Source organism: Saccoglossus kowalevskii, chromosome 8 (genome assembly GCF_978046115.1).
Source record: "Saccoglossus kowalevskii chromosome 8, keSacKowa6.1, whole genome shotgun sequence".
NCBI lineage: Eukaryota > Metazoa > Hemichordata > Enteropneusta > Harrimaniidae > Saccoglossus > Saccoglossus kowalevskii.
In genome coordinates this window covers 14,045,378-14,061,194 of record NC_140648.1, presented here as the reverse complement: position 1 = coordinate 14,061,194, position 15,817 = coordinate 14,045,378, and the positions used below count along the sequence as shown (strand labels likewise).

General features: G+C 35.5%; 1 protein-coding gene across 1 annotated transcript in view; it reads right to left on the bottom strand.

Annotated features, from left to right (window-relative positions):
* Nucleotides 1-5,447: 5,447 nt before the first annotated feature.
* The window catches only part of LOC100372140 (ras-related protein Rab-40C-like), a 38,074-nt gene continuing 27,704 nt past the window's right edge, over nt 5,448-15,817 (bottom strand). The window contains exons 3-5 of the mRNA XM_002741184.4: nt 11,716-11,854; nt 10,934-11,156; nt 5,448-6,766 (exon numbers count right to left, since the gene is read on the bottom strand). Coding sequence (XP_002741230.2) covers nt 6,528-6,766; nt 10,934-11,156; nt 11,716-11,854 — 601 coding nt within the window. The 3' untranslated portion in view covers nt 5,448-6,527. The remainder of the gene's footprint in view (nt 6,767-10,933; nt 11,157-11,715; nt 11,855-15,817) is intronic.

Sequence of the window (15,817 nt, the reverse complement as noted above, 5' to 3'; positions counted from 1 at the left end):
TGTTGCTTATCATTAAAACATGTTTGTACATCAAGGGTTTCAAATTTGGTAAAATAATACTAGTACACCGTTACTATAGTTCGCGCCCTCTAGTGGCGAATCTCTCGTATAATGTGAATGGTCACGAGTGTTTTTCTTGGTGTTTTTTTTTTTCAAAAAAAAGGCCGAATCGATTGCGGAAAAGGGACGAAAATGTGATGACCACGAAGTCTTTTTTTTTTTTATACCCCTGACCATGTAGTCTGGTCCCCTGCCCCAATTTCAACGCTGAGGGCGGTTATTTTCTTAACCGCCCTCAGCGTTGAAATTGGGGCAGGGGACCAGACTACCTGACCATGTCGATATTTTTTATCTTTAGCCGTCAGGCAATATAAAAAATACCGTTTTAATATGGAAATTTTCTATTCTAAACATCAAACTACTGCGCACGGGCTTACTTGTAAAACTATATAACCGAACAGACATTTTGACGTCATAGAAGCGCGTTATCGCTAGAGGGCGCACCATCGTTGAGATGTTTGGTATTTCAAGCTTTTTAAATTGGCTGTGCTACTGTCATCTACGTCGGCAATGACGTTCCGTTTCATATAATCGTACAGCTACACAAGATCTTAGCACTGTCGTAGGATAAATATATCTTGACAATTAATACACATGTATAACTATTAGTACTACACTTAGTACTCTTATTAGTACTATAGCCATTAGTTTTTAGCTTTATCTTGGAGTGCGCCTTCACATATTTGAAAAGTGTGGATGCAACTTCAAGAACCAACATAAACAAAGTAGTCCCAAAATAGATGTTTGGCATTTTTCCTGCATTCAAAATAATAGATATATTGTTGGATTTTGATATTTTATTGTGACAGCTTAAAAATTGCGAATATTGGTAATCGCAGATTGTACAAACAAAGCATCTAATAGGATACAAACCATTCAAGACAAACATCGAATAAAGGTAACACAACTTATCTTTGTAACATTGACATAATAATACCAAGTCATTGTCAATTACATAGTCCTCACCATGTTTTTAGTGACTTTGTCAAACAATATGTTTAAATATTGGGATAGCATTTAGCATATTAACACGATGCTTGATAAATAATCAGCATGCACACTGGTGCCATCAAGTTTACATTACTTTCACTGATTGGTTGATTAGGATTCATAGAACACGATGCTTGATCAATAACCAACATGCATACTGTGGTGCCATCAAGTTTACTTTACTTTACTTTCACTGATTGGTTGATTAGGATTCATAGAACACGATGCTTGATCAATAATCATTATGCAAACTGTTGTGTCATCAGGCATGTCTAAAAAACAGTTGACATGTTCAAATTTTGCTCTTTTATTCATTTTTCATAAAAATGGTCACCATTTCACTAAATTTGCCTTTGTACAAAATTTAAACCCAATCTGTAAAATCATCTCTGTAAAATGAGTAGAACCAGTCGGCTATTTTGAATCGAATCACAAAAAATAATGACGTGCATCAGTAACCCGCTATGACTGATGTCTATGCTAAGTTTGAATGAAATCGGTGAAGGCATGTTCAAGAAACCGTTGATGACATGTTTGAATTTTGTGATTTTATTTGTTATTGGCGAAAATGACTGCCATACGGCTAAATTTCAAAGAAAATGAAAATAACTAAAAAATAAACATTTAACCAATTATACCTTGTCTTTGTACAAAATTCAACCCAAATCTGTTCAATCATCTTTGTAAAATAAGCAGAATACTTGTAAAAAAACAAAATGGCCACCGGGCTGTCATTTTGAATCAAATCACCCAAAAAACTGATAAGCATCAGTAACCCAGCATGACTGTTGTCAATGCCAAGTTTGAATGAAATTGGTCAAGGCATATCCGAGAAATGGTTGACGACATGTCCAAAAGTTGATTTTTGGTGTGTTTTGAAAGAAAAAAAGGCCACCAGTCAGTCAAAGGTCAACCAAATCAAAAATAAATTGATATGCACATGTCGACCATTATGACTTGTCTTTGTACCAGCTTTGAAGAAAATCTGTCAAGGCGTCTCTGAGAAATGACAATGGATGGATGCACAAACGGAACCCAAACATAAATCCCTGTCTGGACTACGTGGACAAATGAAAGCACATGTATTGTACATCATATATTTTTTTTTTTTTTATTCATTTTGTTGTGTATTCAGACGTTGGATGATGGAAGACTGTAATTTTGGATATAAATGAGTGACAGCAGAGACTGTAGTATTTCCCAGTATGAGGAACATTGTCAATGTAATTGCTAATCAGCCCAGACATGCCTGAAAAACATGCTGTGCAAAAGTGTGGGATAAAAATGAACACCGGTTGGTCAAATGTCATCAAAATGCACATGGCCTTCAATTCGTCGAATACCCTATGCGTATAATATTTGTGTGCAAACATTCAACTAAATCGAACAAAAAAATATTGAATCTCAAAAAAAAAAATATGACATGCACCTGTTATCCAATATGTATGATCATGAAACAAAGTTTGAATGACATAGCCATGTTTATTTCTATGAAGCAGTCCCGGACACATTTAAGTCTCCGAATTTAGCAATTTTGAGAATCAAAATGGCTGCTAGTCAAATGGTAATAGAAATCAACATGCATTTGTAAGTCATCATATATCAGTCATCGGATTTGAGAATTTTCATGGTGGAGAAAAACACAACTCAAATTAACAGTTCCTGATTTTGACTTTGTCTGAAAATTATGGTATATACATGTACCTTGTAACTTCATTGTCATTAAGGGCAAGGTAAAAGCACTTTTTAGCTGTTGTAACAGGATAAGATGAATCATTGACATAGCTTTGTTAAAAAGTGTGAATTGAAAAGGGAATCATAACTAAAGTTGCCCACACTTACACATCTAAGTTTTGTATGGTCTGAACTAAGCAAGTCAATAAAGACAAAAATTTATTTATAATTTTATTGCCTTCATGTAAAATACTATTTACAGCCTAATATTTACTGTGCTGTATTTACAATACATCATATATAGATATAAATATACACAAGTAAAAACAGATAATTTAATAATGAGTGCGATTATGATGGTTTGAGTGAAACATGACTAAATCAAACAGAAAATAAATTTATTATAATCTTGATAAAACGAATAGTAAAAGACAGACATTGCAATAAAAGAGCAGTAAAAGACAGACATTGCAATACATTTATATACAGGAAGTTTTTTTTTTACCGAAAACAATTCAATGCATGGCCTTCTGACGCCATTTTTTACCCATTCATTTTGGCTGTATTTTTTCAAACTTTTGCTTTTTGTCATCGTCAGTTTGACACCTGCATCGCACTTTTGGCAATTTTGCATACCATGTACAGCAGATAAGGTTTCTGTTTCAAACAAAGTTTTTTTCAATCCTAAACAATCTTAATGCGTGTATTCTAATATTTAATAAATGTTAAATGTTGAACAAATATTTTATTGTTGTATTAATAACTCAAAAACAAATATATTAAAGCAGCATAACACTTCTTTTAGGGGCTGAGGCATTGTGATGGCGAAAAATACATGAACTTAGAACATGAACTGTGGCACTTAAAATAGCAATCGGGGGGGGGGGGGGGGGTTTGACTCTCACCTAGTCTTCTTTTTTAAATTAAACACTAAAATCCATTCACATAGAAATAGTAATTATTGCGTGACACAAACAGATAAATTATCAGACATGAACTGCAGTGGTTTTTAATAGGAAGACGGAGACAATGTAAATACCTAATACTTGTGAATTTTCCAATATTCACATTATATAAAGGTGGGATGCACTGCATCTCAGATAATGCAGAGAGCGCCCTCAACAAGCATTTATAAGAATATCAAGGGTCACTGTAGACTTATAGTTTGTCCCACGCAGCTTTGTACTCATGTAACGAGATTGGAAAACAGTCTGAAAAAAAACTTATATTTATCCACCACCTTCGCAGGTTTAATTGTAAGCATAGATCATTGTCATGACCTGTGCAACCATGTGTCATCATGACCAGTGCAACCATGTGTCATCATGACCAGTGCAACCATGTGTCATCATGACCTGTGCAACCATGTGTCATCATGACCTGTGCAACCATGTGTCATCATGACCTGTGCAACCATGTGTCATCATGACCTGTGCAACCATGTGTCATCATGACCTGTGCAACCATATGTCATCATGACCTGTGCAACCACGTGTCATCATGACCTGTGCAACCACGTGTCATCATGACCTGTGCAACCATGTGTCATCATGACCTGTGCAACCATGTGTCATCATGACCTGTGCAACCATGTGTCATCATGACCTGTGCAACCATGTGTCATCATGACCTGTGCAACCATGTGTCATCATGACCTGTGCAACCATGTGTCATCATGACCTGTGCAACCATGTGTCATCATGACCAGTGCAATCATGTGTCATCATGACCTGTGCAACCATGTGTCATCATGACCTGTGCAACCATGTGTCATCATGACCAGTGCAACCATGTGTCATCATGACCAGTGCAATCATGTGTCATCATGACCTGTGCAACCATGTGTCATCATGACCAGTGCAACCATGTGTCATCATGACCAGTGCAACCATGTGTCATCATGACCTGTGCAACCATGTGTCATCATGACCTGTGCAACCATGTGTCATCATGACCTGCAACCATGTGTCATCATGACCAGTGCAACCATGTGTCATCATGACCAGTGCAATCATGTGTCATCATGACCTGTGCAACCATGTGTCATCATGACCAGTGCAACCATGTGTCATCATGACCAGTGCAACCATGTGTCATCATGACCTGTGCAACCATGTGTCATCATGACCTGTGCAACCATGTGTCATCATGACCTGTGCAACCATGTGTCATCATGACCAGTGCAACCATGTGTCATCATGACCAGTGCAACCATGTGTCATCATGACCAGTGCAATCATGTGTCATCATGACCTGTGCAACCATGTGTCATCATGACCAGTGCAACCATGTGTCATCATGACCAGTGCAACCATGTGTCATCATGACCTGTGCAACCATGTGTCATCATGACCTGTGCAACCATGTGTCATCATGACCTGCAACCATGTGTCATCATGACCTGTGCAACCATGTGTCATCATGACCAGTGCAACCATGTGTCATCATGACCAGTGCAACCATGTGTCATCATGACCTGTGCAACCATGTGTCATCATGACCTGTGCAACCATGTGTCATCATGACATGCAACACAAAGATAGTGCATACTTGTTTTGGCTAGTGCAAAGCTCAATGGGACGGAGTACAAATGGGGGCTGTTTTTACCAAAAGAACTATTGATTGAAAACAATAAAGATCATTGCCAGAAATGGACACTACAAGGCTTTACTATGAACTCTAATGCACAGTCTGTCTTTCTTTTTGTAAAACATCTTTAAATATTCTTTTGTTTCAACTACTGCGTTCATTTGTTAATATGCAGCATTTCCAGACAACGTTGACAAAATGTCATTCAATTTAAATCGATGATCCAAGAATGTATATTAAACATGATTTTTACTATCAATAGGATTTAAAATGAATATGAATAACTTTTGAGTTTTTTATGAATTTTTTTTTATGTCACAAAATGCACATTTTAAAAGCAAAAATGTATCTGTAAGGGTCACTACTTCATCAAACATAGTGTCATTTCAATGGCGTTAAGTTTTATAAGCACAAAAAATATATACAACTAAATATAACAATATTGCAGCTAAAAATGCATGTAGATGAAAAATGAAATTTATAAACAATAGTGAGATTCAAAAGGTGACCTCAATTAAAAACATAAATCAAAATATTTACATACTTAAATTATAATAATATTGCCATGCAATGTTACCCAGCATGCACTGGTAAGTGAGCAACTGGCAATGCAAACTGTTGTCTACGTCTGAATACACAGAATCACTTGAGAGAATATTTTATTTATGGCTTCAAGCATATAAAGATGATATACCGTACATGCATCTTTACATGCTTCCCATAATGGTGGTAAACAAAGTGACCTCCATCAACGAAATTTCTCAAAAGCATTCAATCATAATCATTATATACAAGATTGCTGACATAATATAATGCATGAAATGTGTATCAATATGCACAGAAAACAAACAAACAAACATGGTGTCTGTAGCCTGACTTAGTGCTGTAAAAAGCAGGGTCAAAGTGACTTTCAGAATTTAGTAAATGCATTGAGATATCATGAATTATTCTAGTGGTGATAATTCAGTGGTCCATGGTTGTTTTTGATTGTAGCAATAGTTTGAGCATCTTCACACTGGGTGAATGAATTCATCACAAATCATACCACATACGGTAACTTGGACAGTAGGCACTGCATACCCACACATCACCTGCTTGTCAAAAACATATCTTGCATTATTAACATTTTGTGTTATCCCACAATGAATCATCCCAATTCTGTCGCAGTGTTCTTTCCAGGCTGCATGTCCTGGGGTGTTCCCAGAACCTTTCTGTCATGACACGCAGCAGCTCTTACGACAGTTCATTGGGGGAGAGTCGTATGGATTTAAAGGTATAGTCCTTGATCGCTTAGATTTACTGTCTCTGTGTGGTAAGTATCTATGTTGATGATGTCCATTTCCGAAAGATTTAAGTCGTGACCGCAATTGTGTTGGTAAGGGCAACTTGTCAACACTGTAGATACATGTACATTTTACAATTGCCTGGCAGCACAGATCCTGTAGGCTCAACACTGAAATAAATGAAAGAGAAAATTATTACATTTGCAGATATTCATGATCAGCAGAATTAAGTTGAGTTGAGTTGAAACATTAATAGAAGGCAGGAATTGGTATGTCAAAAAACAAGCCGTTCTCTGATTGGCTTGAATGTAAGCCAATCTTGTAAGTCTCATCAATTCGACTTAAAATAAGTGTTATTCACTCATCAAAATTTGGTAAACAATCTCCCATGTTAATTTTGTGCCACAGAGTCAGAATTCAAAGGGACGACTGCTAAAGCCTTTCAGAAATTATGCAGGCTCTTAATTCTGTAAAATTTTACATTATATCGCTATTATTACCATGAGAGTATTGTTTGTTTCAAAATAGTTTACTGCAACAAGATGGCTGGCTTCTGTTAAAATTTAGCACATCCAATACACATTTAGTGACTTTACTGGTATACCATCAAATACTCTGTGTCAGTCTTCAATTTGGATTCATTGCAATTTTAATTAATTAATTAATTTTAACACAGCGCCTGCTGACACATTTCTGTTATCTGTGAAGAATTTTAGCAGGAAATGTGTTAATGATACATTTGGAGCCAGGAATAGTGCTCACAGATTTTTCTGGGATATTGCAATTCATGACGAATGGTGACAATGGCCATGACAGAATTAATGGATGAGAGAACATCTGCGTCTTGATATTTTATTATGCGCGATCATTTGAATAATAAAGACTTTTTATTCATCATCAGAATTCATCACAGAACTTTACTTTTTTTAACTGCCCCCTGACTAATACCAAAAACATTTTTTCTCATTAAAAAGATGACAATAAAAACCTGTATAAATTAAATCTAGGAATCGTATATAAGTTTTATTATGTTTTATAGGTGAGGAAGCTACGAGTATTTGTAGTCCAATCGACAGATACTGTGGAGTATGCTGTATATATATATGTATACAGCATAATGACGAGTTTAATATTCATGATGTAGTAAGACAGGATAGAATTCTATTGATTTTTAAAAGCAATACACCTGCATACTAGATGTTAGTAACTGACACATAGAAATGGGACTTCTAGACATGTGGTGCATGTAGCAATAAATGCAATTTCGTAAGTAGACCATGAAATGAAATCCCCCCCAAGGACTATCTTTCTACATCAATATAGAAAAACTTGAAAGACGATATTAAACAACGTACTACTGACACAAACAATAATTATTACTGTAAACATAAAGTTTAATACCTATACATGTACTATTGGGTATAATAGATAGATAAATTTACAAAACATGCGACAAAGTAAAATAAAATATGGGTGAAAAGAGTATATGGTTTTGAATCTCTCTTGAAATTGATCTATACGTTTTTGACAAGAAACGATCCCTGGGTTTAATATTACATCCTATTACAATAGCATAGAATCCGGCTTAACACTAAAATCGAATAATCCAGTCCAGGAAGATTAGTATTCTTTACACAATTATGAATAATATATAAACTTGTCGCTTCTTCGTACCCGCTAAAGAATTTCTTCCCACGCACATTCTTTCTCAGGTGTCAAGTGTGTGATTTAAACGATATTGAACACCTTCAATTCCGTACAGAGATTCAGACACGGTAAACGGCTCACTGAAACTCCAGACATGAGTCATTACCTACTGTATGTGTTAACACTTGTAGCATAAAGTAGCAGGTCAGTTTACTTATTTGCCATGGCTGAATTGTCTGCATGGTACAGGTGTGAGGAAAGTTTCTTAATTTGACATTGCCAGCATGTACACTCAAGACAGGTGAGTTATGAGAGCGTCAACAGTGTTGACAGGACAGTCTGGCTGCATTTATTAACACTTTCATTTTTCTCCGCAGTCAGCATCATTAATTATCAGCAAACCAAACTCTTACCATACTTTTTTCCCATTAGACGTACATACACGAATGCAGAACTTATTTTAAATATCAGCTAAGTGTGTTTAATCTAAAGTCAAATCACAGAGTGACGCCCCACTAATGTCTCTATGGAAACATAAATACAGCGAGTGGGTTCGAACCAACATTTAGATACTGATTCAATGGATGGGTTCATTTTTAATAACGGACAAAATAAATAATATTTTCTAGTTCATTTACACTTGATTTATATCTAGATTTGATGTTTTACTTTTCTGCTCACCTCAATCTCTTACTACAGCAGGATAAAATAAACATGCCATTTGAGAGATATATAACATGTTTAATTGCTGTATTCTGAATGCATAGTGTTTACAGATCAAGCCGACAGTGTTAAGTATGCATAGTGTCTACGAATCAAGCCAAAACTGTTATGAATACATAAAATAAACATGCCATTTGAGAGATATATAACATGTTTAATTGCTGTATTCTGAATGCATAGTGTTTACAGATCAAGCCGACAGTGTTAAGTATGCATAGTGTCTACGAATCAAGCCAAAACTGTTATGAATACATAAAATAAACATGCCATTTGAGAGATATATAACATGTTTAATTGCTGTATTCTGAATGCATAGTGTTTACAGATCAAGCCGACAGTGTTAAGTATGCATAGTGTCTACGAATCAAGCCAAAACTGTTATGAATACATAAAATAAACATGCCATTTGAGAGATATATAACATGTTTAATTGCTGTATTCTGAATGCATAGTGTTTACAGATCAAGCCGACAGTGTTAAGTATGCATAGTGTTTACAGATCAAGCCGACAGTGTTAAGTATGCATAGTGTCTACGAATCAAGCCAAAACTGTTATGAATACATAAAATAAACATGCCATTTGAGAGATATATAACATGTTTAATTGCTGTATTCTGAATGCATAGTGTTTACAGATCAAGCCGACAGTGTTAAGTATGCATAGTGTTTACAGATCAAGCCGACAGTGTTAAGTATGCATAGTGTCTACGAATCAAGCCAAAACTGTTATGAATACATAAAATAAACATGCCATTTGAGAGATATATAACATGTTTAATTGCTGTATTCTGAATGCATAGTGTTTACAGATCAAGCCGACAGTGTTAAGTATGCATAGTGTCTACGAATCAAGCCAAAACTGTTATGAATACATAAAATAAACATGCCATTTGAGAGATATATAACATGTTTAATTGCTGTATTCTGAATGCATAGTGTTTACAGATCAAGCCGACAGTGTTAAGTATGCATAGTATCTACGAATCAAGCCAAAACTGTTATGAATACATATCAGGTATACAGAAATGCATATGCAGTTTATTTCACTTCATGAAATTGAATATAGTTTTTGTAAATAGCTCATTAAATGGATATCTACTGGGTGTATGTGCAGTGCATTGTGGGTAAGAAAGTCTAGTTTTGCATCTAATGAGCACGTTTCTGAGTATAATGTGCAATGCATTATGAGAGGGAACCTCTCATTGAACAAAATCAAAAATATTATCACACTTAAATCTCACTAAAATTAAATGTAAATTTTTTAAAAATTTGTAACAATGCATGAATTAACATTCATATCATTACTGTTACTTAGCACAATTTCATCAGTGAAAATCAATGCAAAAACATAGTTAAAATTTTTACAAATTCAAAAACATTCTATTGTTTTGCAAACAACTGTCCAGTTACCCTAATTTTTGGTTTAATTTTTTGTATCCTAAAGGTTTGTTGCACAAACAGATTTTACCATGAGAAACAGATTTAAATTGATGAACATTTTGGCAGAAAACACATAAATCACACTGACTACACAAGCTCATTTTGCCAGATCAGTGAGCAATAAAATGAACCCAAAATTGAAACTATAAAAACATATCCTGTTCAATTCAATCCAAACTTCATGCCAAAACATGTATTTTAGCATAGTTCAAACTACGATAATATTTTTCATCTGAATCCTATACCATGTTCACACATGTATCACAGAGCTGGCTTGACTAACTTGGTAAACAAACAATGGTTTTAATTGGTTCTGTGTTAAAACATGTATAAAGACTAAACTGAGCCAGTGTTGTTATCGCCATGTTTCTTTAAAATACTTGCATGCTTTTAAGGTGGCATTATTGTTCGCGCGTGCTTAAACTTTTTCTGTAAGAATGGGATGCCAGTTTAGACTTGCTATTTTAGGACGTCTTAAACTATAAATCTGGTCTCCAAACCGGAAGCGAGAATCGAATCATCCTCACCTTTACTTGGACGCCATAGTCTCTCCATCCCATTTCTTTTCAGCACCTTTCTTGATAACTCTGTTAATGATTCCACAATGTTGAAATCACAGAGTGGACTGACTTCAAAAAAATCCATCTCATTCTTCATTGCATATGACTCCGCTAAATCAGTACTGACTTGTCGTTTAAACGCCAAGTGAAGACGGTTACCAACAAGAATTTTCGGAACACCTGGTGCATGCTGTAACGTACAAATTAAGCTGTCAACAATCATCCAAATTTATTTAAATCAAATTACGTGTACTGTCAATCAAAAATCATCAAAATACAATATATTTCAAGAAACTGAGAATGCATAGTCCCTGTTGGTTATTTCTTTCTTTTCTATGAGTACCGAGAATAATAGCAGATACATTCAAGAATGCGTTTTGACAGCAAGAAACGTAACGATTACCATTCAGCCGTATTGGGTTTGCATCACATAATAAGATTGGTGGATAAACATTTTGAATTATAGATGTAGGTGGTGCACTTCACTTATATACTCAAGCACTAAAAAAAGCATGCAGATTTTATGATGACAAGCATCATAATGAAATATAAACATGATTAAAAATTATGTGTTTTTTTTCATTCAGTAATCATTGTCTTCTTTAGATCTACATATACTTTATTTTACAATTATATCCTTTTACAATCTAAGAAATATTCAACAATACAATGTAGGTAAATTGATGATGTATTGTTTTGCTGCATTGTTTTGCTTCTTCTGATACTGTAATCAAGTTGACAAAACTCACCTCCTCAACTTCCTTTATCCACCTATCAATGCCATCAAATGACCATTTATTTGTAATGTCATAGACTAGTAAAATTCCCTGGGCACCACGTGAGTAAGAACGAAATATCGTACAAAACCGCCCCTGTCCGGAAGCATCCCTGTAAAAAAACATAAAATAGCATGTTATTACCAGTAATAATAATTGAGAACTGCGTAGGAAACTGGTAGTGCTATTTCTATTAAAACCGGCAGTCACAATTTACTCTGCTCACACAATACATTTCATTTTAAAAATACGCTCTCGATCAAAAGAAATGCGAAAATATAATTAATCATTTCTAATGTTGAAAACAGTTGGAAACATGTTTACATTTTCATAAGCTACATTAAATGATTTGAATACAGAGGCAATGGAAACCTTTGTGTGCTTTGAACACCAATTAATTATTCATACAGTTCAATTTGATAGCAAAGGAACTTCATGGTCAACTGGAGACCAAACATAATTACAAGCTCAGAATACCGTGACATTCATAAATCATTTTGTAGGGCAGAGTACACCAGCTGATTGATGAACAATAGGTAACTGCATATAGCATTGACAACCAATTAACATATGGTAATCAGGTACATACTACAATAATGTTTTTCCACATCTTAACTATTTGACAGGCAGGTTTTTTAACCATGAAAAATTGGTGCGTGAATGATAATATTGAGACTGAGTATTGTTCATGAAATTTTCAAATTTTGATATAAAGTAAAATGAGTAAATGTTGAACAGGACTATTTAGTTGATAAATGATTTAATGATGTCTTATGCATGATACATTGTAGGGCGATTTTCAAATTAATTGTGTTCATGATAATAATCAATGAATGAATTTTAAATCAAGGTTGACTAATAGTTGTTTATATTGATATTATAATTCCTCCATGAAAAAGGCAATGGTGACCAGCCGACACTGACATGGATTACAAGACGCCGGTGACCAGCCGACACTGACATGGATTACAAGACGCCGGTGACCAGCCGACACTGACATGGATTACAAGACGCCGGTGACCAGCCGACACTAACATGGATTACAAGACGCCGGTGACCAGCCGACACTGACATGGATTACAAGACGCCGGTGACCAGCCGACACTGAAATGGATTACAAGACGCCGGTGACCAGCCGACACTAACATGGATTACAAGACGCCGGTGACCAGCCGACACTGACATGGATTACAAGACGCCGGTGACCAGCCGACACTAACATGGATTACAAGACGCCGGTGACCAGCCAACACTGACATGGATTACAAGACGCCGATGACCAGCCAACACTGACAAGGATTACAAGACAACGGTGACCAGCCAACACTGACATGGATTACAAGACGCCGGTGACCAGCCGACACTGAAATGGATTACAAGACGCCGGTGACCAGCCGACACTAACATGGATTACAAGACGCCGGTGACCAGCCAACACTGACATGGATTACAAGACGCCGGTGACCAGCCAACACTGACATGGATTACAAGACGCCGGTGACCAGCCGACACTAACATGGATTACAAGACGCCGGTGACCAGCCAACACTGACATGGATTACAAGACGCCGATGACCAGCCAACACTGACAAGGATTACAAGACAACGGTGACCAGCCAACACTGACATGGATTACAAGACGCCGATGACCAGCCGACACTGACATGGATTACAAGACGACGATGACCAGCCAATACTGACAAGGATTACAACAATGAATCCATGTTTGAGATAGAATTTATAAATGTACATTGTAACATCAGGAGGTACAAATGATAATAATGTATTGTCTGCATGATTGATGACAATGGTATTATATTGACAGTCATTGTTATCTATGCAGCCATAATGACTATTGTTATCTATCTTGAAATCATGCTACATATGAGACACAGTATGGAGCATGCTTCATACATGACCTTATTTCAATGGAACATTTGATGATCATAGTTTATTTTAATAATCTCATCTCAACATGTATATGCTGCTCTAATATGAAGATGAGACAAGTTGAGGTGTGTGTGTAGAGGGAGGTAGTGTCTTTGTAAGCCAGCATGACATTTTAGCGACAATAACATAAAATGTAGCTAAGCCAAAAAATGTCAACATTTTTAATAGACAATTAACAATCACTGTGACATGCCACACTTGATATGGGTTCCATTCGAAGTATACATCATGTGTAAATTAAATTGTTCATATACCGGTACATGCAATTTAAACTACTGTGGAACTTTAAGCTTATGTAAATTCATGCAGGTAGCCATTTTTTTTTAATTTGCTAAAATGTAGCAATATTTCATTTCAAACCTATATAGTACACCAAATTGACTTATAATGTCTTGCCTTATTTTTTCTTTCAACTGAAATGTATACATGTCATTTAAAAATCAATATACACCCATATGTAATCTGTCTAATGATAGTATGTACACTGTTTCTACTTATAGATTGGCCAGACTATGAAATTGTAGGTCTGCATACTCTAGTTTACTAAGATTTACCGGGGGTTTCCCTCCTTGCGAATATGCATCTGAAGGTTCATTTGATACATTTGATTTACATAGCTTTAATCAATTAACACACACACAGAGACAGACAGACAGACAGATTTACGTATTATACTATAAATGTACAATGCACACCTGAATACTGAGTACAGGATCCTGTGTCATAATAAATATGATATGGTGTAACAATGTTGAGGATGGTCAATTATTAATTATTAAACCTAAAATTACAGGACAATGGTTACAATGTAAAGTATATATGGTGCAATCTTCACCGACTCAGATATAAAATAGCAGGTATATCCAAAGCAGGGCAGTTATTATTATTTAATGAAAAGTAGTCACAAAAATACAATAAACTCACTGGGTTTTATTTACAATTCTTTTATTTTATGGTTGATGCCAGGATAGTTGCCATAATAGGAAGATGGTCACACAGCCCTGTCCTGTAGTCCCAAACTGGAATATAGTCAGGTTGGCAAAATGCACTATGTGTCAGCAATGGCCTTTGCAAATTGCACATAAAGATCAGAAAAATCTTAGAAAGAACTGCTGTGTGCTAAGGGTATTGGAGGCATGAAGTACAAATAAGAAATACATGTACTGTATTTACTATAATACATTTATGCATATTATTGAGGTCACATGACTATATATAGTAATCTAATACATGATGCCTTATAGCACTGGGTGCATGTCTGCAGTAGTGATTAGTATATTACAGTTATGCATATTAATCAGGTCACATGACCATATATAGTTGTATCTCTTGTCTGATGCCGTCAATATAGTACCGAATGCATATCCCTGACTGCAACATACAATGCCCGAGATATTACAGTTATGCATATTAATTAGGTCACATGACCATATATGGTCATCTGATACCTTGGTCATTTAGATATTACACTTATGCATATTAATGAGGTCACATGAACCCATTTATACAAAGTTGGTAATTAATATGCATGGATTTCAATCCTGAAGTAATCAGATCTGTGGATTATCCAAAAGCACCTGTGTTCCAAATTTCATTGAAAATTTGATATCTGTGGAAGACCTATAAATTGGTTAACTTATGCAAATTAGGAATTAGTAGCACAAAATTTAAGCCTCAACTAAACATGTATATGGCGTATCCCAGAGCATCTACACCAAGTTTCCTTGTAAAACCAATAAGTGATTGCAATAATGGTGGAAAAGATAAAGAATGGCTAATTAATATGCAAATTAGGTAATTAATAGGCATAGATTGCAAACAGAAACTAATCAAGTCTGCACACTATCTCAGGCTATCTATGTATCAAGTTTCCTCGTAATCTGTGAGGTAGTTCTTAAGAGTAAAACAAGAAGGCTTAAAATTTAAATTTATTATTATTACACTGCATAAATATATCTGGTCTCTGCGTGTTCCAAATTTAAGGCAATTTGCAATATTACTGATGTCATATGTAAATGAGTTTACATTCCTCAAGTAGCATGCCAATTTCATGCAATATGATTTACAAATGTTGCAAGGTACACATCAAACACACGTTGCTATGAGTGGGAGCTTGAAATACAAT